Genomic DNA, 23,361 nt, shown 5'->3' on the forward strand with positions numbered 1-23,361 from the left:
CAAAGTATCGGTGCTGGTGCACTCTCTTTGCTTTCCTCTTCACGATATATTTCTATTCATTAGTGTACACCACAACACGTGGTTCTCAATGTGCACAACTCGGTATATGAAGTTATTCGTCTCTGTTACACAGAGGGATCAGAACTTTTTATATCCTTATACATTTGACTCATGAATATGAATTTTTGTCAGAAAAAGAAAGAAAATGCCAGTGTATGCCCTCCTACTCTCGCTTAAACTCAACCGCTGCAGAAGTAGTCCCTTCCCCCACACATTCCCTCTCACCGCACCCAACCTCTGCTGCTGTTCAGGCGACATGCTATTCTTCTGTTGCTATCCTTTCTTCCCCTAACTACCGGCCTATGGAGAGACAAACGCAACGATCGAATCGCTTCTTAGAGCTGATGTAGTCTAGTCATGTGTTTGTTTTCTTCCAGAAACCTATGCACCATATCATCATTCCATTATGGGTTGAGAGGATTCAAGTTTAGTCCCGGCCTGTACACTTCGTGAAGTGCACAAGTGATGAATAAACGACGATTGCATCATATTCGTTTCGTTTCCATCACTGATTCGAAGCAATCGTTTGAGGAGATGGAGCGGCTGAATATCGATGTGGTACCCATGTTGGCACCCAACATCCCCCAGCTGCATCCCATCGAAAATTTCTGGGCCAACCTGAAGCGTAAGATCTATTCCAACAGTTTTGTCGCGAAAACTGAAAAGGAACTTATTAATAAAACGAAGAATAAACTCACGGCTATACGCATGTTTCGTCCGCCATGTGCACGGGTAAACCAATCCGAAAATTTATCAAGATATTGTTGCAATTCATCACAGTCCGCAATGGAATAATGCGAAACAATCTGAGATCATCAGAATAGATGAACATCGTTGAAAAAAAAGGTTAAAAAGCAATGGTCCAAGGTTGCTTCTTTGAGGAACAGCCGACAGGTTAACGAAACTATCCAACGCGATGTTGCCTAATTTAATGTACAGTGTGCGGTCTTCGAAGTACGATTTTAACCACTTAGTAAAAAGGTGTGCTGCTGCAAGGCGTTTGATTTTAGCCAACGGAATGTTGTGATCGACATGGTCTAACGCTGCCTTCAGACTTGTATAGATGGTACCACTTGCATCCCGTTCTCTATGTTTTTATACAGGGCGATGTAAACTCTAGCAAGTTGGTCGTGCTCGATCTACCTGGGTAAAAGCAGTGTTATTAGTCTCGCTCGTAAGCAGCATGTAACCCCTCATGTGAGGTTCTCGTTGCTACCGCTATTACACACTGGAGAATACTCCATTAAAGCTATTCCTCGTTCGTTTTCGCTTTCTTTTTTGCTCGCATTCGCTCCCGAGATCATATGCACACATTCCCGTCTACTCTCCTCGTGTGTATCTACTCCCCTACTCGCGATGAAGACCAGCAGAAGACAATTGTTTCAAGATGCTTTGCGGTGGTTGGGTATCGGACTACTTCGGCAGCAGCTTGTTTTGGCTGGTTTTGCATTAGACTGCTGTAAAAAAACATACCAAAGCAGTCCGATACCCTACACGTTGCGATACTTTACATATTCTTCGCCCGACTGTTGGTTATCGGTGCATGAAGCGAAACCGGGAAGAAAGCATGACTCACAAGCAGGAATTCTCGTACTCTTTTACAGTCGCTGAGTAGCAATATAAAGGAGTTTTTGTGTATCGGTGCCCGCTTGCTGCTACTCAGGGGAATGTATGACGAATAAAGAGTATCTCGAAAGTGCGTGTGCAAAAGACTTGAGAAACGTAGCATATGTCTCATTCTCAAGCAGAAAGGTATAGAAAGGTTTTGCCTTTCGCTCGATTTGCAACGCTGGGTAAAAGCTATGTTGGACCGTTGAACTATATGACTTGAATTCACGGGATACAACGTTGCCGACTAAAATCACCAATAAAATTGAAGATTGCCGGTACAACGATGAACATTCATTGAAGAACTGAATAAGAAATCGTGAGAATTACGCACGTTGTGTGCAAAGACTTTGGAAATTATTTATATCATTGGTCTTGTGAAAATATTTCTCAACATAAATAGAACGAAGCAGACAGAAATAGGCCAAAATAACATCGTCAGGCGAATGACAGAGAGCTTCTCCTTAACGCGCGAGTGTCAAATCGCCATCCTGATTTTTGTGTGAGAGGCGACGGTTGTATAACATTTAAGAGCGAAAGCCTACTGTGACGCACGCTTAGGAAGCGAAGTAAAATAGAACTGCTGACCGTTTACAAGCCTGGTCTGAAGTGCATTGATATTCACAAAAAGTTTACGAAAATACTGCTCTGGGTGAAAGAACGTGGCGTGATTAGTTCCGTCACTATAAAGATGGTAATGTCGATGGTAATCTGAATTGGAGCAATTGCTCGATGATAATTCACAACAAACAAAGGAACAGCTTGCTTAAGTACTAGTATACTGAGTCAAGTCATTTCCAAGCAATTGCATGCTTTGGAGTATGATGCAAAAACAAGGAACTTGAATTTTTTATGCTTTGAACCCAAGGAACGTTGAGCGTTGTTTCTTCGACTGTGAGCCTTCTGCCCCAGCGGGAAATTTATTTTTTTTCTTTTAATCTTCACCTTCACTTCGAAGGTTTTAAAATTTGCAGCGACGGAACCAATCGTGGTACGTTGTTTTATTTAGGCAGCATTTCTTGCAAACTTTTTTTTTAACTCTCGATGCGCTGTTTTATTTGAATGAAGAAGGGAAACATTTTCCGTGAATTCACCTCCATGAGTACATCATCAAGCGGTATAAACCAACTTTTAAGCTTGATTTTTCTAGACCTCATTGCATTTTATAGGTCTCAAACGCAACACCAACGTCAAAGAATTCTCGCAATACTTTTCAAAGGACCTAAGTAACAAAAAGACATTCTCTCCTCTCTCTCTTGCTTTGATTCGTTAATTACAGTGTTATTATAATAGTTTTCAACGACTTATTGCCACAAATTGAAAGATTATCTAGCTTATTAACAAAAAGGTATCATAAAAAATAAAAAATAAACTTATTTATCAATCAAAAAGAAAGTAAACAAAAACAGTCTCTTAATGTTAGGTTCTTTGGAAATGTTACGCGAGAATTGTTTGTCCGAAGTAATTTTCCCTCCATTGTCCAGCCGAGTGATATCTTTAGTGAATCTGGCTATATTCGCTTCAATTTGATTATAACATATAGACGACGACGGTTATAGAAATTCATTTCGAGCAATGTGGGCATTATTCTGAACCTGAGTTTTATGCCTTGATCGATTGGTAGTGTGTCTCGAAAGATTACGAAACACAAAAGCGATCGAAGATTCCGAAAAACTTTTGCGTTTTGTAAGCAGCTTGAGAAATAAAATTTTCTTTAGTTGTAATTGTAATAACGAAGTAATCAGTACTCAGAAAGCACATCTTTTTGTTTTATGCTCTCAAGTTAGTAATTTTAACGTTTGACCCTTTAAAAACTTTTTGCTTAAACTTCTTCTGAAGATCAACAAAAACCTTTGAGTATCCTTCATTTCTGTAATCATAGCTAATAATAATCCACATATCAATCAAATTTCCTGGCAGCTCTGCAAGCGACCCAAACCCAAACAGAGGAATTTGCTCTCGCGTGTGCATATACACAAACATAAGCATCTCTCCCAACAGATTCGACCAAACGGCTCACTGGAACGATTCTCGAACCACAGGTGGTAAATTTTCAGCTAGCTGTTGCTTGATTCCGATACATTCCAACCGAAAACTCTCTCTTACTCAATAGCTATTGTACTCATAACAAAACTTTTCTCTCGGCAACATGTAAGAATATTTTTCTGCCTCATTGTTCAATACCCACACACAACCTTAAAAACAGGTCGCCGATACTTTTTTCCTACTTTCTTTGCCTTTTCCCCGATGCTATAACACGATAAGGTTCCATTTTCCCTCTCCCACCCGGAAGCCCTTGTTACATGCAACGTGAAAGCAATTAATGGGTCCCGGGGACACAGGGACGGCATGGCATGTTCATTCATGCTGTTTCTACGGTTTGGAAACGGTTGTCAACGCTGTTTACGATTCTGGGAGAACTCACACAGGGCGAAAAATGGGGACTAAAATTGGGGATCATTTCCCTATCAGCTGAATAGGCTCGATGTTAACCGAATCTAGCAGCCGGTGACCTACTTTCCCGTGTCGAAATTTTCGACGTCTTACCAGGCGCCTCCTTCAGTCTGAAAGAGGAACTTTCCGTTCAAACTGCAGCTGAACGTATTGCAGTAGAAATTTGTGCTCTGTTTTTTCCGCGAAAGTTTTTGGTCTCAGATCGAGTTTAAAAGCGAGAGCAAAAACGGAACCTGTTGAATCGCTGGAATAAGTTGAACTATGAACACAGTGGATTAACGTATTAGTGTATGAAACTTTTCCCGAAAACTGTTCCAACATGTCAATAGGAGAACACACCTTCATTTTATAACACACACATCCCCTGGCAGGTAGCAACGAACTCCCCCAGTAAATTACAGCTCGGAGGATAATACTTTTAGGAAAAATATGTTTTGCTTGGATAAATCTCTACATTGTGCACGTGTCAACGCCTTGAGTAAATAAAACAAACGAAATTGAACCCAATCTCAGGCAGAGCTCGGGCAGGGCATATAAGCCCACATTCGATAGAGCCTCGAAATGAAGTACCCTCGAAAGGACTCAGCTCACAAACATAAAGCTTTACGACCGGCTTCCGGTCCCGGGTGCTAAGTTTTATTATTATTTCGTACGGCTTACGCTCTCAAAACAAACACAGACTCACACACAAAACAGCTCGGGTGGTTTTGTTGGATGCTTTTCTTCTGGAACGATTTTCTAACAAAATCAACAAGTACGTATCAAAAGCAGTTTAACGTCCGAGTTGTCCGCCGGCAAGACCCACGTTTGGAGAAAAATAACAACGCAGAGACGGTCGCACCAGTAACTGAGCCGTCATTTAATGATGTCATCAGAGGACGAAGAACGAAGCCCTGTAGATCAGTGAAACGCCAGTGCCCAACGTCGCACGCACCAGCACTCCTCTCTCTCTCTCTCTCTCTCTCTCTCTCTGTGGATGGGCTGACGCAATGATAAAACACGTTTTGGCCAATGTTTATGTGCTTCATAATGCTTCCCGCTTCGTTGCGCAACCAACGCTGCACCCCCGAGGCCAGGATCCTTCAGTAGATAGTCACAGTGATTCCACTTATTTTTCACATCAAAAAGTGCCGTAGTCAGTGTGAACCTAACAGTCGGTGCCAAGGCTGTCATGTCCCTGGCCACGTTCATGTTCCCAAGGCATCCATCGCTACATAATGTCATCCCCGCTGTGTTTGTTTTCGCATTTGCAAAGCACACCCCTCCTCCTGCCTCACGCGAACGCAAGCCACCCGGCCGTAATTGGGAACGGCGGTGTACGATTTTACGCTGCTCCCATAGCATTTGTGCAATCATCCTTGCGAAATTGCAACTAATTGCCACTTGTCACCAACCGACCGACCGGAGCGCCTATCGCAAGCGTATCGAACTTTTCTGTTTCACCGGATTTTCTTCCACTCATCCAATTTATTGCATCGTTAAATGACGAAACACACAAATCATGACAGTTATAAGGTACGGCAAATTTAATGCTCTACTTCCTTTGCTTCCTACAATCTATTGCTCCGTGGGGTGGTGGTGGTTTAGATAGCATTTACGTGCGGATGCTGCTCCATGCCAAGGGAGATGAAACTGATGTGCTCCCAGCGAATTAAGTGCTGCAACGGTGGAAGTTTCCGACTCAGAGAAAGCGATACCAATGTACACAATCGATCATGCAAAAATATTTGATGAAATGTTAAAAATGTACATTTCACGTTTCTTGCTGTGTTTCGTTTTGCCTCAATGCATCACGAGAGTGACTCGTTCGGCAGTTCGTGTCCACAAGAAGCGAGGATGCGCTCTAGTTTCCATGTATGATTTACACTCTATTTACTCCCATAATGGCATCCTTACACGGCAAACTTTAATTGTTTCACGCTCCAGCAGCCGTTTATCATCGAATCAAGTTTCCATTAGTTGCACCCGAGTCGACAGGAAACAAGAGCTGGCTGCAGAAACAAATGACTGAAGCGCAGTGACTTGTTACTGTCGGTGTTCAACGATGCTGTGCTCGATAATTGTCGACAATTCGATATTGTTTGTATTGTTTTCGAGTTGTGTGAGACAGAATAATTCGATTTTCCTGTCACAAAAATGATCTACGATTTTTGATTTGAATTAATTATTTGACATGGCAAATTGGGTATTTTCCAGCGGCAATTTTTAATACTCAAGAGTTATTTTCTAGAAGGGCGTATGCATTTTGGCAAAAATTTTATTACAAGCACTGCACAATGGTCCAGAAACCGAATGTAGGGGGAAATTTGGGTCTAGAGCTCTATAGCAACATTTTAGAGAAAAACTTTCTTCTACAAAGTTGTTACATATAATAAAGCGCTTATTGAAATATTATCAAAAATAAGGGTGACCAACATTTTCGATGCCATCTAGTATCTAACTTTTTTATCTTTGTAGATAGAAGAAAAATTTGTTCTACAATGTTATAGCTCCATTAATTTTAAGTAACTTTGTAAAAAAAAGTTTTTTCTATCATTGAAAACAACCAATTTATATTGAAAAAAACATATTTTACGCTCTAACATTTTTATTTCAAGTTTGATCTCAAAACTGTCTTTGAACAACTTTTAGAGCTTTCTAAGAGAAACAATTTGCAACGCTGACATCGTAAATATCTCAATTTTACTCAAAGTTATTAATATTTTTCATCAAAAAATATGCGTTTTTCATTTGTATGTCATTCATTTTAGGGCAAACATAAAAAATATCTCTTGGTCTTATTTTGAAGGGCATACTTGACTCTATAAATGGAGGAACTTTTAGAAATATGTTATTTTTTGAATTTGAGTAAATTCAATTCAAAAACAAGCCGAAAATTTCAATAATTTTATACATTATGCATATAAAAGCACCCAGATTTATTTTTTGGTATTTTTTCTTATAACTGAACGTAATTACCTTTCATTTGACCCAAAAGTTCGACTGGTTCAAAAGTTATGAATTTTTTTTAATAAAAAACATCAAATATAGCCATTTTTATGGTCACCCTATTTCGGAGCTAGTCCCCTTAACAACCCAACGAAACAATTAGGGTTTGATTATTTTCAACATAGATGCATCCCTGCGATTTTGAGCACAATTGAAGCACTTTGCGTGACTAACTTCGAAATAGGGTGATCATAAAAAACGACTGTGTTCGATGTATTTTATTAAAAAAAATTCATAACTTTTGAACCAGTTGATCGATTTTCGATCCTTTTGGGTCAAATTAAAGGTAAAAATTTTGGTGAAAATTTTAGGATGGAGCTTTACTGAAAGTAACAGTCAGACTTATTTTTTTTTTTACCAATTTTGCAGTATGATTTTGAAGTATTTAATTTCAAAGCATAGAACCCTTGACTACTTGCTCTGTAAATGCACCCGTTCCTGAGATACTTCAAAATTAGGTTGGGGAAATTTAAGCCCTTTATGAAAATAGACCTTCGTTTAAACGAAGTGTTTCTTCACCCGAAACAATGTTCGACTCTAAGAGATGGCGCTGTAGTGGTAGTGGTAATAAAATCGAAATTTCAACGAGCATTTTGCTTAATGACCAAAAAACTGCTATTAGTTACTCTGTTTTTATATTATTCTAACTTTCTAGTAATTACTTTTACTATATTCAATCTATTTTTATCAAAAAACTTGATTTTGCTGTACTACTATATTGAGTCAATGGAGCTGTATAAAAAAATCAAGTTTTTTGATAAAAATAGATTGCATATAGTAAAAGTAACTACTAGAAAGTTAGAGTAATATAAAAGCAGGGTAACTAATTGCAGTTTTGCCAGTCATTTTACTACATTTACAGTTTACACATTAACATTTTACAGTTCGATTTTACTACCACTATCACTACAGCGCCATCTCTTAGAATTCAACATTGTTTCGGGTGTCTAATTAGGCGAGCATAATAGAGCTGAATAGTCGATTAGACGCTAGAAACATTTCTGTCATATATAGACACTCCAATAATAGAAAATATTTCTAGTGTGTAAACGGTTTGTTTGATCGGTTCAATGTCCTCGGCAAAGTTGAGAATGTAATTTCGTCCTTCCAAGAAAATACACTTTAAAAACATTTGCTTATTTTCCATCCCATATCGAAATGCCAATATCTCAGTCCCCCGATACGATATCAAAGATTTTTTTTCATGTAAATCTTCGTTCCCGCTTTGCAGTAAAAACTTCAGTTCTTGACCAAACATTTTTTTTATTTATTTATTTTTTTTTTTTTTTTGATTTTGAAAGGGTTGAATATTACGGATAAAATTAACTTATTTGCGATATTGATTGGGCTCTGTGAGTCAAATAACTTAATACGATGCTGAACTAAACCGTGTAAAACATTCAAAAATAACTCTGCAAAATGCTGGAAACTGGGAAAATGCGGAAATCTAAAAGAACGGCAAAAAATGTGAAAAGTTTTTTTCAGCTTGAAAAGGTTATTTTTCCATAAACCATGTTTGGGCAACATGTAAACAGTTCTATGGAAAGTCGAAATGCTCTACAAAAATCCTAAAAATAACATAATCTTTTAATTTAGTGTTGAGCACCTTGAACTTTTCAACATTGTTTTTTTTTAGGGATACCCTCATGTAGAGCTTTGTTGAACGCATGTTTCGACCAATCAAAGCCTAAACAAGGCCATCTTTTCCAGCATAGCCGACGCTAAAGTATACGAACGATTTGATATTATAACCGATTTGTTGTTGCTGTTGTTGTTTTGTTCGCTTTTGTCCCCAAAGATACGCCTACCGGAAGATTAACTCTCAGTAGTAACGTATAAAAGCTAGTACGCAGAAATTTGATGTTAAAGATTTACAAATGCGGTTAATTGTTAGAAATTTTATAAAATCAGAGTTGAAAATATCAAAAGGACTTCCGTAGAGGACTACCGATTATCGAGGTTTTGTAGTTTTTTGTATCGAAGTGGTCATGTCCGATCATCACCGTGATTGATGCGTACGTTTGTAATGTCTGAGAAGAACGGGCCGTCGTTGAGAACGTGGTCAATTTGTTTTGCTGTACGTTGGTCGAGGTAAGAAGGGACTTTGGACTGCTAATCCGCGGGAAGCTGCGAAGTTGGTGCATAGCAGGCTGTGCGGGCCGATAACCGGCTTATATAAGTCTATTCTTCCGTTCATGTCCCCAACGACGATTTTGATATCTCTACGCGAGCAGCTATCGTAGAGTTTCTCCAGCTGTGCGTAGAACGCTTCTTTCCCTGCATCAGGTCTTCCTTCTTGAGGGCAGTGTACATTGGGAATAGTGTAGTTGTGGAACCGGCCTTTTATTCTCAACAAACACAACCTGTCGCTGATTGCCTGCCGCTTTGGTGGTACTGTGCCTTGCGGCCACAAATCCACCGTACCTTCTCTCCTTTCAGGCAAAGCTCCTGAAGCGCAACGATGTTGAAGTGGCGGGGTTCTAGCTGATCCAGCAGAATCCGGTCGACATCCGGGTCGTTAAGCGATCTACTGTTACATGTACTGAGCTTCTAATCGTCGTCCTTATTTCGTCGGCTGGGTCATTGCTGATTGTTCCGGTTTGTTTTGAATTCTTGATTCTCCGTAGTATGTTTATTTTAGTATGCTGCCTTACTAGGGCTGCGATGCCTAGTCTCGCGTCGGAGCTGCCGCCATGGATGTAGCTGGCGAGTCACCGCATTTCATAGTTCAACCGTCCGGTCCGAATCAGTCGCTGTTTGAGCCGCCCCTAGCCTGTGGGGTAGACGCGCAGACAAGCTGCTCTCTAAGGAGAACAACTACACCACCGGTTCACCGGTTTTTCCTTGGTTGCTCGTATCCCAGTCGGTACCAATAAGGTATATACGAAGGAGCGGCAGATGAGCGAGGTTGCAAGTGTTAGATAGCAACATTTTTCGCGTGCTGAGATCGTGACGTCACAACAACCAATTATACACAGTTTGGCGCAAGAACATGTATGAATTTTGTTTGAAATATGGATCGTAAATCGTATGCAATGCATTATATTTTTGTACTATGATAATATTAGAAACTACATGTGTCTCCCAGATATTGCCATAGATTTCGAAATCTTTTAAAATTAACTGACGAAAACGATAACGTATTTTCTTTCTCTTGTAAATTACTTTAAATGCTTATGCCTGAATATTTCGTATTTTCAATTTCTTGCGATCAACGATGGATCGTAGTTCTTTGAGTTTTTTAGTTTCTTTTTGACAATTGATCTGTGGATGAATATCGTCGTAAGTAGAGCGCTCAGTCATTGGTTGACTCGCTTCATGCAACAACAAGCCACCGCCAGCCCCAGTCGAAAAAACGTTCTCGCCGGTGCTTTGACCTGCTCGACCGAAGGAGCGCATTCTACAGCTGGTGCATTTGCCTCGTGTTGCCTCGTGTCTCCCTCGTGCCTCTGCCTCGTGTGGTTGCTCTGCTACCAGCGCGGATCTGGCTCGCACCTTCCGTGATGATAGATTCACCGGTGGAAGTGTAAAAATTGTTGGAACGGCTGAAACGTAAACAATTACTTTTGCACAGATTGATACTTTACCTTCCGATGCTAAAATGCACCGGGAATCGGCCTGAAACCTATGTTTAAAATCCTCCGCGCGGAAATGTTGTGAGCAAACATGAAAGTTTGCGGGAAGATCCGGTACCTGACAGAACAAACGCCAGCGTTTCCCATCATCGGGATTTTTGGGAGAAGCATGTATGCTTATGCCTAACTTTTTGGCTCCCGAAACCGAAACACCACCAAGTTTAACTGAACACGATGGCAATCGTGTTTTTTGGTAACCGTAGAACGTTAAAAACTCGAAAAAAGAACAATTTGTCGAATATTCGCACTGAATGCCAAACGTAACGATTGTTGTGACGTCACAACTTTTTACTCGCCACCTCTGATCGCATATTGAAATCGTAATGCCACTCCTTTGTAATATACCTTATTGAGTCGGTACCAAGTGGAGGTAGGAATAGGGCATTATGCTTTGAACCACACTGGGGTCTATTTTATTCTAACTAGTACGGGTGAACTGTTAAAAAGCACTGCCCAGCCGTTTACCAAATCTAGCTCTCCTCAATATCGAATCATTGTTGCTGAAAGAGCTTGGCGTTGACGATGTGTTCAAGATATTCAGTACATCTTCGGAGATTCTATCCCGAAGTGATTTTTTCTGCTTTTACGAAACTATTTTAAGCGTCATTAAATAAGCATATTCAAACTCTTTTTTTCTCTTTTTTAAAATGACATACATGAAAACTAGCCCCCCCCTAGAAATTTTCTTTAGTTGTGCCCATGATTATACTCGTAAGTACAGCGATTTTTTTGCGGATTTTTTAATTTTTTCTGTATTTTCTCTAGACATGGACCGTACAGAGAGCGGAAGGGGGGATTCATCTAATGCTGGTTTTTGTTATGAGGGAGGTGAGATTTTGTGACCTAATGCAACGAGAGATGAGAGAGATGAGAAAATCATGAAAAAAATGCTACGTCATTTGAGTATGCTCTCTGGCCCGACCCACAGCTAGCAGAGCAACAGCTGATTTCATCACAGCAGGGCTGAGTTTTTTTTACTCGTCACTTTCCAGCGAAGCGTGAAATTACTTACTACTACAAGATTTTCGTACCTCTAAATTTTTTGAGAAAAGAGGGCCACAGAGGCCCCCTAAAAAATCTGCCCCGGCCCCCCAGTACCTCGTTATGTCTTGTTTGCTTGCTTGCAGTGTGCATGGAGCCAAGAATAACAAGAGAACTAGAATCATTCCGTGTCATCGGTAAATGGCAATTCAAAATGGTGCTAAATCAAACAAACTTGCTTTCGAACCTCTTGCAAAAATTACATTAGGGTAAAATAGTCTGTTTCTGAATTCTACATTGATCTTGCGGTCGTGTCTTAGAAACAACCTCTTTAACTATCTATCTATCTAACTTTAACATGGTTAAAGACATCACATGAAACACATTAAACAGCGTCCATTAATTACGTAACGTTCATAAGAGGGAAAGAGGGTATACTTGAACGTTACGAGTTGTTACAAAGGGGGAAAAGGGGAGTTAAAATCAGTTACTCCAAAAACGAGCATTTTTCAAAACTACACAATGTGAGCTGAATATTGATAGTTGTTTTAGTTGTGGAGATATAAAAAAACAGAACGGTCGACAGCAAAAAACTTTCTGTAGTTCATCTCACACTGTGTATTATTTGAAAGACTTGGAGTTACATCACCTCTTGTTGAGATCAACCTTAACAGCTGAAATTGGTAAATGCAGCGTCTACAGTTTTGTAATCTATCTGGTGTGCCTCGAGGAAACAACCTTGGTCCGTTGCTTTTCTTAATATTTTGCAACAACATCTGTCTTGATTTGCTGTTATTTTGCAGGCTAGTTTATGTTGATAATGTTAAAATGAATTTGGCAGTAAAAGCTGTTGCTGATTGCCGCGAGCTGCAGACCTTTTCTGCGACTTGTGTTCCAAAAATCTTCTGACAATTAGTGTGACAAAATTTTCACCCGGAAAATAAAATCCAAAAATTTGGATTAACAAAATTATAAGTGAATTACTCATTCGTACATTTGTTTTTAAGACCTTGGTAAATAGCTTCTCTTGAAAAAGACCACTAAAGCGGCCGAAACGTCGGGCAATTTTACTTAACTGTCGTGTACTTCTTTTTTAAAAACGCAAAATGTTAAATGTTAAATGTTAAATGTTAAATTTTAAATGTTAAATGTTAAATGTTAAATGTTAAATGTTAAATGTTAAATGTTAAATGTTAAATGTTAAATGTTAAATGTTAAATGTTAAATGTTAAATGTTAAATGTTAAATGTTAAATGTTAAATGTTAAATTTTAAATGTTAAATGTTAAATGTTAAATGTTAAATGTTAAATGTTAAATGTTAAATGTTAAATGTTAAATGTTAAATGTTAAATGTTAAATGTTAAATGTTAAATGTTAAATGTTAAATGTTAAATGTTAAATGTTAAATGTTAAATGTTAAATGTTAAATGTTTAATGTTAAATGTTAAATGTTAAATGTTAAATGTTAAATGTTGAATGTTAAATGTTAAATGTTAAATGTTAAATGTTAAATGTTAAATGTTAAATGTTAAATGTTAAATGTTAAATGTTAAATGTTAAATGTTAAATGTTAAATGTTAAATGTTAAATGTTAAATGTTAAATGTTAAATGTTAAATGTTAAATGTTAAATGTTAAATGTTAAATGTTAAATGTTAAATGTTAAATGTTAAATGTTAAATGTTAAATGTTAAATGTTAAATGTTAAATGTTAAATGTTAAATGTTAAATGTTAAATGTTAAATGTTAAATGTTAAATGTTAAATGTTAAATGTTAAATGTTAAATGTTAAATGTTAAATGTTAAATGTTAAATGTTAAATGTTAAATGTTAAATGTTAAATGTTAAATGTTAAATGTTAAATGTTAAATGTTAAATGTTGAATGTTAAATGTTAAATGTTGAATGTTAAATGTTAAATGTTAAATGTTAAATGTTAAATGTTAAATGTTAAATGTTAAATGTTAAATGTTAAATGTTAAATGTTAAATGTTAAATGTTAAATGTTAAATGTTAAATGTTAAATGTTAAATGTTAAATGTTAAATGTTAAATGTTAAATGTTAAATGTTAAATGTTAAATGTTAAATGTTAAATGTTAAATGTTAAATGTTAAATGTTAAATGTTAAATGTTAAATGTTAAATGTTAAATGTTAAATGTTAAATGTTAAATGTCCATTCTGTGCCGAACACGCATCAGTACTGGACGTGTTTGGTGATCGGTCCGATAGAGTATAAAACAAAAGACGTGTGAACAAGTGTTGGCATTGTTTGCCTGGTCGAGTGAAATAAATCCGGGTTCAAGGTCGTTCCTTTGTGCAACTGTTTCGCATCGTGACTGCCAGCTGGTGCGTAAGCCGATTTGGCTGCTGGCTGGATTGTGCTACAGCAGTGGACGAGACACAAACGAGGAAAAAGAAGAAGCCATCAGTGTCAGCGAGTCGTATCGCTGTGTGGAGTGATCTCAGATCTCACACCTGGCTCGCTGCTGGTGGCTGTTTGGTGCTGCTGTATTGGTGCTGCTGGCTGTAACGGCTGCTACTTCGAACGATCGGACAACCAACCTTACTGGAAGGGAGAAATAAAAAGGTACGTGTTCTTGTCAGCGCTAGTGCGCTAAACATAGCGCGATGGATGTAGATCCCTCGCCTCCCGCGCCACCATCCCCGAACCCCTCTGACCCTGACCCTTCTGTTACCCCCTCCCCTGTTCATTCTTCAGTCCCCCCTCGCCCCAGGCTTTACCCAGACGGAGCCCAGGGCAGCTATACTGTTTATTTTCGGCCAAAGGCAGGACCGAAATCGAAAAAGTTGAACCTCTTGCAGATTTCTAAAGACCTGACGAAGGAGTACAAGGGCGTGACCGAAATTTCCAAGGTCCGGCCTAACAAGCTCCGTGTCGTGGTCGGTAACCTGAAAGAGGCCAACGATATAGCTTGCTCTGAGCTCTTCACACGCGAGTATCGCGTTTACATACCCGCACGAGACGTGGAGATCGACGGTGTCATAACCGATTCGAGTCTGTCCGTCGAGTGTATACTGCAAAGTGCCAAAGGGTGCTTTAAGAACAAAACGTGTCCCGAAGTAAAGGTGCTCGACTGCAAGCAATTGCGGTCAGCATCGATCATCGGTGGCAAAACAGTATACACTCCGTCAGACTCGTTTCGAGTTACGTTCGCCGGGTCTGCACTACCAAGCCACGTCTCGATCCACCGGGTTCGTCTCCCTGTGAGGCTCTACGTGCCCCGCGTCATGAACTGCCTGAATTGCAAGCAGTTAGGCCATACAGCCGCCTACTGCTGCAATAAGGCACGTTGTGGCAAGTGTGGGGAGTCTCATGCGGAAGATTCTTGCAGTGTTAACGCTGAAAAGTGTATTCACTGCGGAGAAAATCTGCATGAGCTCTCGACATGTGCGGTGTACATGCAGCGCAGGGATAAAATAAAACGGTCTCTCAAAGAGCGTTCAAAGCGTTCCTACGCTGACATGCTGAAGAAGACCGTTACCACTTCTCCCGTTACTTCGAACCCCTTCGATCTGTTGCCCTCTGAGGAAACCGATTCTGACGATTCACCAGCGGGAGCATCTTACGCCAATCCTGGGGAGTCTAGAAAGAGGAAAAGTGTTTCCTCTCCTAAACTTCCCAGAAAAGGTCCTAAGATTTCTCAAAGTGAAATGAAGGTTACAAACAAACCAAACAGTGCTGCGGAAAAACCGAAGCAAACTCCTCCTGGGCTGGCAAATTTAAAGTCCCAGAAGGAGTTCCCAGCACTGCCAGGAACATCTAAAACCCCAGTTGCTCCTTTTACACTCCCAGTTGATGAAACAAACTCTGGATTAGTGAAATTTTCTGACATTGTGGACTGGATTTTTGAAACTTTCAATGTACCCGATCCAATTAAAATTTTTCTTACAGCATTCCTCCCAACAGTTAGATCATTTTTGAAGCAGTTGACTGCCCAATGGCCTCTCCTTGCAGCGATTGTATCCTTCGATGCCTAATTCAACTGCGTATATGAAGGATTCTATCTCTGTCTTACAGTGGAATTGTAGAAGTATTTTACCAAAAATTGATTCGTTTAAAGTTTTGATAAATAAAAACAAATGCGATGCATTTTCCCTTTGTGAAACTTGGCTTACTTCAAATATTGATCTCAACTTCCATGATTTTAATATTATTCGCCTTGATCGAGACACCCCATATGGAGGAGTACTTTTAGGGATTAAAAAGTGCTATTCTTTCTATCGTATTAACCTCCCCTCGATTCCAGGCATCGAAGTTGTCGCATGTCAAATGACAATACAAGGTAAAGAGCTTTGTATTGCCTCAATATATATTCCCCCCAGAGCACAGGTTGGGCAACGGCTGCTCTTTGATTTAATAGAACTTCTTCCCTCGCCACGTTTGATTTTGGGAGACTTCAACTCTCATGGCGTGGCTTGGGGTTCCCCATACAATGATAACCGCTCCTCTTTAATCTATAACCTTTGCGATGACTTCGACATGACTATTTTAAACAACGGTGAAATGACACGTATCCCGAAACCTCCAGCGCGCCCAAGCGCTTTGGATCTATCCTTATGTTCGACGTCGCTACGGTTGGATTGCACATGGAAGGTAATCCTCGATCCTCACGGTAGCGACCATCTGCCTATTCTTATTTCAATTACTAACGGGTCAACTCGCATGCGACCAATTGACATTCCGTATGACCTCACACGAAATGTCGATTGGAAGTTATACGAGGAAATGATTTCAAAAGCGGTCGAGTCGATTCAACATCATTCACCACTTGAAGAATACAACCTCCTCGCGGGCTTGATTCTCAACGCCGCGTTGCAAGCCCAAACGAAGAAATATCCCGGCGTAACGATCAAAGAACGGCCTCCCACTCCGTGGTGGGACCAAGAGTGCCCCGATGTCTACACGCAAAGATCCGACGCGTTTAAGGCCTACCAGACGGGAGGTATACCTGGCGACTATTTACGGTATTCGGAGCTTGATACCAAGCTTAAAAGCTTGGCTAAAGCAAAGAAACGTGGATATTGGCGTCGGTTCGTGAACGAGACGTCGAGGGAGACATCGATGAGCACTCTTTGGAACACAGCCCGAAGAATGCGGAATCGCGTAACGGTCAACGAAAGCGAGGAGTCTTCAAGTAGGTGGATATTTGATTTTGCCAGGAAAGTATGTCCGGACTCTGTTCCTGAGCAAAATATTGTTCGCGATGCGTCTCCGGGCCACGACGCGATAGAATCACCTTTTACGATGGCAGAACTTTCAGTTGCCCTCCTGTCCTGTAACAATAACGCGCCTGGATTAGATAGAATCAAATTCAACTTGTTGAAGAATCTACCCGGCAATGCCAAGAGGCGCTTGTTGAACTTGTTCAATAAGTTCCTGGAGCAAAACATTGTACCGCAGGATTGGAGGCAAGTGAAGGTGATCGCCATCCAAAAACCAGGGAAACCAGCTTCTAATCACAACTCTTATAGGCCGATTGCAATGCTATCCTGTATCCGGAAATTGATGGAAAAAATGATACTCCGTCGTTTAGACCACTGGGTCGAATCAAATGGTCTACTATCAGAAACTCAATTTGGCTTCCGCCGTGCCAAAGGGACGAATGATTGTCTTGCGTTGCTTTCAACAGATATTCAGCTGGCGTATGCTCGTAAAGAACAAATGGCGTCTGCGTTCTTGGACATTAAGGGGGCTTTTGATTCCGTTTCTATTGACATTCTTTCGGGTAAACTTCACCGACAAGGATTTTCTCCAATTTTGAACAATTTTTTGCACAACTTGTTGTCCGAAAAGCACATGCATTTTACGCATGGCGATTTGGCAACTTTTCGCATTAGCTACATGGGTCTTCCCCAGGGCTCATGTTTAAGCCCCCTTCTTTACAACTTTTATGTAAATGACATCGACGAATGTCTGGCAAATTCATGCACGATAAGACAACTTGCAGACGACAGTGTAATCTCTGTTACAGGAGCCAAAGCTGCCGATTTGCAAGGACCATTGCAAGATACCTTGGACAATTTGTCTGCTTGGGCTTTACAGCTAGGTATCGAATTCTCTCCGGAGAAGACTGAGATAGTAGTTTTTTCTAGGAAGCATGAACCTGCTCAGCTTCAAACACAATTAATGGGTAAAACGATTTCTCAGGTTTTGGTACACAAATATCTTGGTGTCTGGTTCGACTCTAAAGGCACCTGGGGTTGTCACGTGAGGTATCTGATGAAAAAATGTCAACAAAGAGTGAATTTTCTTCGTACAATAACCGGACAATGGTGGGGAGCCCATCCAGGAGACCTTATAAGGCTTTACCAAACAACGATATTGTCTGTTATTGAATACGGGTGTTTCTGCTTCCGCTCCGCAGCAAACACACATTTGATCAAACTGGAGCGAATACAATATCGTTGTTTGCGTATCGCCTTAGGTTGCATGCAGTCGACCCATACGATGAGTTTGGAGGTTTTAGCTGGAGTACTACCATTGAAAAACCGCTTCTGGAGCCTGTCTTCTCGTATTCTAATCAAATGTGAGGTCTTGAACCGTCCCGTGATTGAAAATTTTGAAAGGTTAATCGAACTTAATTCTCAAACCCGTTTTATGACATTGTATTTCAATCACATGTCCCAAAATATTAACCCTTCTTCGAATATTCCAAATCGTGTCGACTTATCAAATACTTCTGATTCTACTGTGTTTTTCGATACATCCATGATAGAAGAAACTCGTGGAATCCCGGATCATTTACGCGTGCAGCAGATCCCTAAAATTTTTTCCAATAAATATCGAAACATCAACTGCGACAATATGTACTACACTGACGGATCACTTCTTGATGGGTCCACTGGCTTCGGTATCTTCAATAACAATTTAACCGTCTCCCATAAGCTCGATAATCCTGCTTCTGTTTACGTCGCAGAATTAGCTGCAATTCAGTACACCCTAGGGATTATCGAAAAAATGCCCACGGACCATTATTTCATCTTTACGGACAGTCTCAGTTCCATTGAGGCTCTCCGATCGATGAAAGATGTTAAGCACTCTCCGTATTTCCTGGGGAAAATACGGGAACATCTGAGTGCTTTATCCGAAAAATCTACTCAGATTACCTTAGCGTGGGTCCCTTCTCACTGCTCGATACCGGGTAATGAGAAAGCGGACTCTTTGGCTAAGGTGGGCGCAACAAACGGTGATATTTATGAAAGACCAATTGCCTTTGATGAATTTTTCGCACTTGTACGTCAGAATACGATCATCAGTTGGCAAAATGCTTGGACCAGAGGGGAATTGGGAAGGTGGTTACATTCCATAATCCCCAAAGTATCGACGAACCCGTGGTTCAAGGGGTTGGATGTAGGTCGGGATTTCATTTGCGTGATGTCCCGGCTTATGTCCAATCACTATAGATTTGACGCGCTCCTCCGTCGTGTTGGGCTCGGGGAAAGTGGTATCTGTGCCTGTGGTGAAGGTTATCACGACATAGAGCATGTGGTTTGGTCATGCCCTGTACACCGTGACGCCAGGTCTAAATTAATAGCTTCCCTGCAGGCCGAGGGTAGACAGCCGGCTGTTCCTGTTCGTGATGTCTTGGCGAGCCGTGACCTATCCTACATGTCCCTTATATACGTTTTCCTGAAATCCATCCACGCCCCAGTCTAGTCCCGTTCCCCTCCGTCTACACCCAACAAAACGACAAGAACACGTTTGAACCTTAAGCACAAAACCAGCAACCAGACCCCGCACAACAGAACCAGGACCCAAGGACTACGAGCCTCTGTCCCAACTCACGACATCGTGGCTCAGCAGAACGAATCCATACATGCCATTCGACGATTATCAGACGACCATTGAACAACAAAACACTGATTGGAAATCCCATGCTAGTTTTAAGTTAGACTTAATTTCAGCTCGTAGTCGGCAGCGAGGATAAAAAATTTGCTTTAGTTTTTAAGTCATCAGATATAATTGGCGCCGTTAAACATTAAATTGTATTTGTGCCGTGTCAAATAAATGTTATGTGAAGAAAAAAAAAAAAAAAAAAAAATGTTAAATGTTAAATGTTAAATGTTAAATGTTAAATGTTAAATGTTAAATGTTAAATGTTAAATGTTAAATGTTAAACGTTAAATGTTAAATGTTAAATGTTAAATGTTAAATGTTAAATGTTAAATGTTAAATGTTAAATGTTAAATGTTAAATGTTAAATGTTAAATGTTAAATGTTAAATGTTAAATGTTAAATGTTAAATGTTAAATGTTAAATGTTAAATGTTAAATGTTCAATGTTAAATGTTAAATGTTAAATGTTAAATGTTAAATGTTAAATGTTAAATGTTAAATGTTAAATGTTAAATGTTAAATGTTAAATGTTAAATGTTAAATGTTAAATGTTAAATGTTAAATGTTAAATGTTAGATGTTAAATGTTAAATGTTAAATGTTAAATGTTAAATGTTAAATGTTAAATGTTAAATGTTAAATGTTAAATGTTAAATGTTAAATGTTAAATGTTAAATGTTAAATGTTAAATGTTGAATATTAAATTTTTTTCAGAACAAAAACTGTTTTATGGTGCATTTTTTTGGAAAGACAAAATAATTGCCTACAGCAACCAACTTTGAGTTGACAGTACGAAGTCAATCGTCTCCTTTATTGATATTGTTTATAATGATAACCTCGACATTCTCTTCGCAGAGCAATTCAATATACACTCATAATGCAACTATAGCGTATCTACAGTTTCTTCTGAACAGCTGCTGCAGCCGAAGAACGATGGGAAAACAATATCAAGCACGCGGCAGAAATCAATGGCTGATAATATTATCCCCAATTTAGCCATCCGTGTCACAAGATACGCGCGTACTCCGGCGAAAACAGCAAAAATTCACAACCGAACCAAACAGGCTTTCGGTTCGCTGTGATCAATTTATGTTTTAGTACGCCGGTGGTTTACCGAAGTGGAACTTGCACTAGACAGCAAGGATTTTTTTCGTCAAAGTTTAAAGGTGGTATATTTTTTTAGGCAACTAAAAATCTTCGTGTATAGTTTTTCAAAAAATAACTCACAATTCTATAACATTTTTCAGCAAACAATTTAAAATTATGATGTTCAGTGTTACGGCGACCGAATTCTACTGCCGGAGCAGAACAGCTTCCGTTTTTTTCTAACTAATCTAATTACGGTTGATCCTTAAACTGTTCGTTGTCTTAGAATGCGTGGCTTGGTTCCGGTTCAGGTTGTAAATTCAATTACGCTCAGAAGAAGCCGACCTATTTCTTATCTCTATGCTCAAACAGCAAAAAGTCAACCCACTTGTCGGATTTGAGTTCTAAAGTTAATGGAATTTTTATCGCTGCTTCAGAACAACAATAGGCACAGGATAAATGGCATTGATGATCAGACTCAAATTCGTCCTGATAAAACAGTACGCTGACAAAACCAGTCGCTTTGCCTTGCTTGGTTGACAAACGAGGTTTCTGGGAAAAGCAAGCAGCGCGGATTCCGTGGAATACATCATTCGTTTGTTATATCTTCAGTGGAATATTGGAAGTTTTGTTTTGTTTTAGTCAACCATTCTCCCCAAAGTCGTTGTTGTTTTGATGAACTCATCTGTGACATCAGATGCGAAGATCTCACGATGAACGCGTCTAGTTTGGCAGCAAAACTTCATCGACTGCGATTTTCAAGTGGCTTCAGCCTGTGTATTTAGACACTTGTTGTTAGATAAATTTCTTTTCCACAAAAATGTCAATTTTGCAATGAATACAGGACTTAATTAATATCAGTTGGAATATTATTTTGCTGTTCATGCCATTAAATTCCTTCTTGATTATTTTTTCCCGTTTCAGAAGTGACCTTAAAGAGACGATACACTTATTTTTTTTTTTTGCTTTTCAGCGTCCAAGTTCTACATAAACCTACAAAAAAGCGTCGAAACGATGAACGTGAAATCAAATATACATACCAAGACGATTTTTCGTGGCTTCGCAAAATTCTTCAGAACTATGCGGATCAAAGCAAAAAATATTTCTCGGTTCTGGCACGAACATGTGCACGAACTTTTCTCTTCTTTTTTATTTGCATTTCCACCAAGCGACAAATTTATGGTAGGAAGAGCAACAGAAAAACGGGATTCCTACCACCCTTTTTTGGTAGCAACTACAAAAAAGTTGCTAGCATCTTTTTACTTTCTCCTCCAATAACCAGTAAGGGAAAAGTAAACCCGTAACTGAAAAGAATTTTCCCGGCTACGCTGCTCAAGGTCGTACTTACTGTGTAAAAACGGGTCTCGAGCAAGCCAGCCAATACAAACTGTTGCCTTTTTCCCGGAGTGTAAGAACGAAAAAACACTCTACGACGCAGAATAATAAATTTATGAACGAAAGATTGCGTGATATCGTGACCCAAAAACCAAATTGTCTGTGTTCTTCCATAAGCTCTCAGTTATTCGTTTGCAAGCGTGTCACCACGTTCAAAATTCCTTCGGTTGTGTCTTGGCGAAATATATACACAAGCTGTTGGCCCTAACAGCTGTGCAGTAAAACAAGACTCAATCTGGCTGACAGTACCCCCAAAAGAACGTTCAACTAGCAAATAATAATAGAGCTTGAACTGACTCTGACAGCAAATCACCTCTCGGCACTCGGCACACAAATCCAATAATTCACTGGCTTCCTACCGAAGCGCAGTCTAGTGATAAAAATCGATCGAAAATGTTTCCAGTATCCCAATTAGTTCTATCATGTGCCGAAATTGCTATCAACCGTGTACTCATCGTCGTTGTCGGAAACTGCTCCGGTTCATTTGATGTGCCTTTTCGTTCGTCGTTTTTCAACCGACCGCCATCCTCCGGGGACTCCGGGCCTGGGAACGCCGAAAAGCATCTCCTCCTGATTAGATGAGATTGATCCTAGGAAAGTCTAAATTTGGCCCGTTTAGGCATGAACTGACAAACCACACACCGATTGCGTCTCAGGCTGGCAATTCATTTTCCCATGCGAACGGCTGAAGGCACCGACGACAGCATGTGTCGTCGTAAATTCTGATTACGCTCGGGAAAAAGCCTCCGAGCATAGGATGGAAACACATAGTGGAATTTAGCAAACCCTAACCAGCATTAATCTAACTTGTCATCGATCTTGGGACAGACAGAGGGAACGGACATTACAGACAGACAGACAAAACAGAACAGAGAACAGAAAAGTCATTCATAGAAAACAGTCCGCTACCGAATTGCTGAAGACACCGTCACGGTGGGGATTACCGGCGGCGCCGTGAAGTGTAATTGGTGACAAGACATCTTCAAGACAAAATCCACAATTGACAACACACACGTACACGTAACATGTGGTAACCGAAAACAAGGGATTCGTTCGTTTGAGGCGGATTTTGCACGCTGTTTTTGTTTTTTGATGAAAGCTTATAGCACTAATCATACCTGTTTGAGTACTAGAATCAAAAAACGTACTAGTAGTTTCCACTGTCATGGTGCTGACGGTACCGTCGATGATCTGGGCGCACGAATCCCGCCGGCCGCGGTAGCTGGAAGTAAAATTGAGAAAGGGAGCAGATTTATATTCAGCGCGTACAACAGGATAGTTAAAGTGATTAAAACCT

At 39.8% G+C, this 23,361-nt stretch overlaps 1 protein-coding gene across 11 annotated transcripts in view; it reads right to left on the reverse strand.

The window, feature by feature from the left end:
• The window catches only part of LOC129732875 (uncharacterized), a 446,464-nt gene that overhangs the window by 239,379 nt on the left and 183,724 nt on the right, over positions 1-23,361 (reverse strand). For 10 of the 11 annotated variants that reach the window (XM_055694247.1, XM_055694245.1, XM_055694248.1 and 7 more), the window contains one exon: positions 23,183-23,286. In XM_055694247.1, the coding sequence (XP_055550222.1) occupies positions 23,183-23,286 (104 nt within the window). The remainder of the gene's footprint in view (positions 1-23,182; positions 23,287-23,361) is intronic. The other variant, XM_055694241.1, reaches the window with a different exon arrangement.

The sequence above is a fragment of the Wyeomyia smithii genome, chromosome 3 (genome assembly GCF_029784165.1).
Source record: "Wyeomyia smithii strain HCP4-BCI-WySm-NY-G18 chromosome 3, ASM2978416v1, whole genome shotgun sequence".
Lineage (NCBI taxonomy): Eukaryota > Metazoa > Arthropoda > Insecta > Diptera > Culicidae > Wyeomyia > Wyeomyia smithii.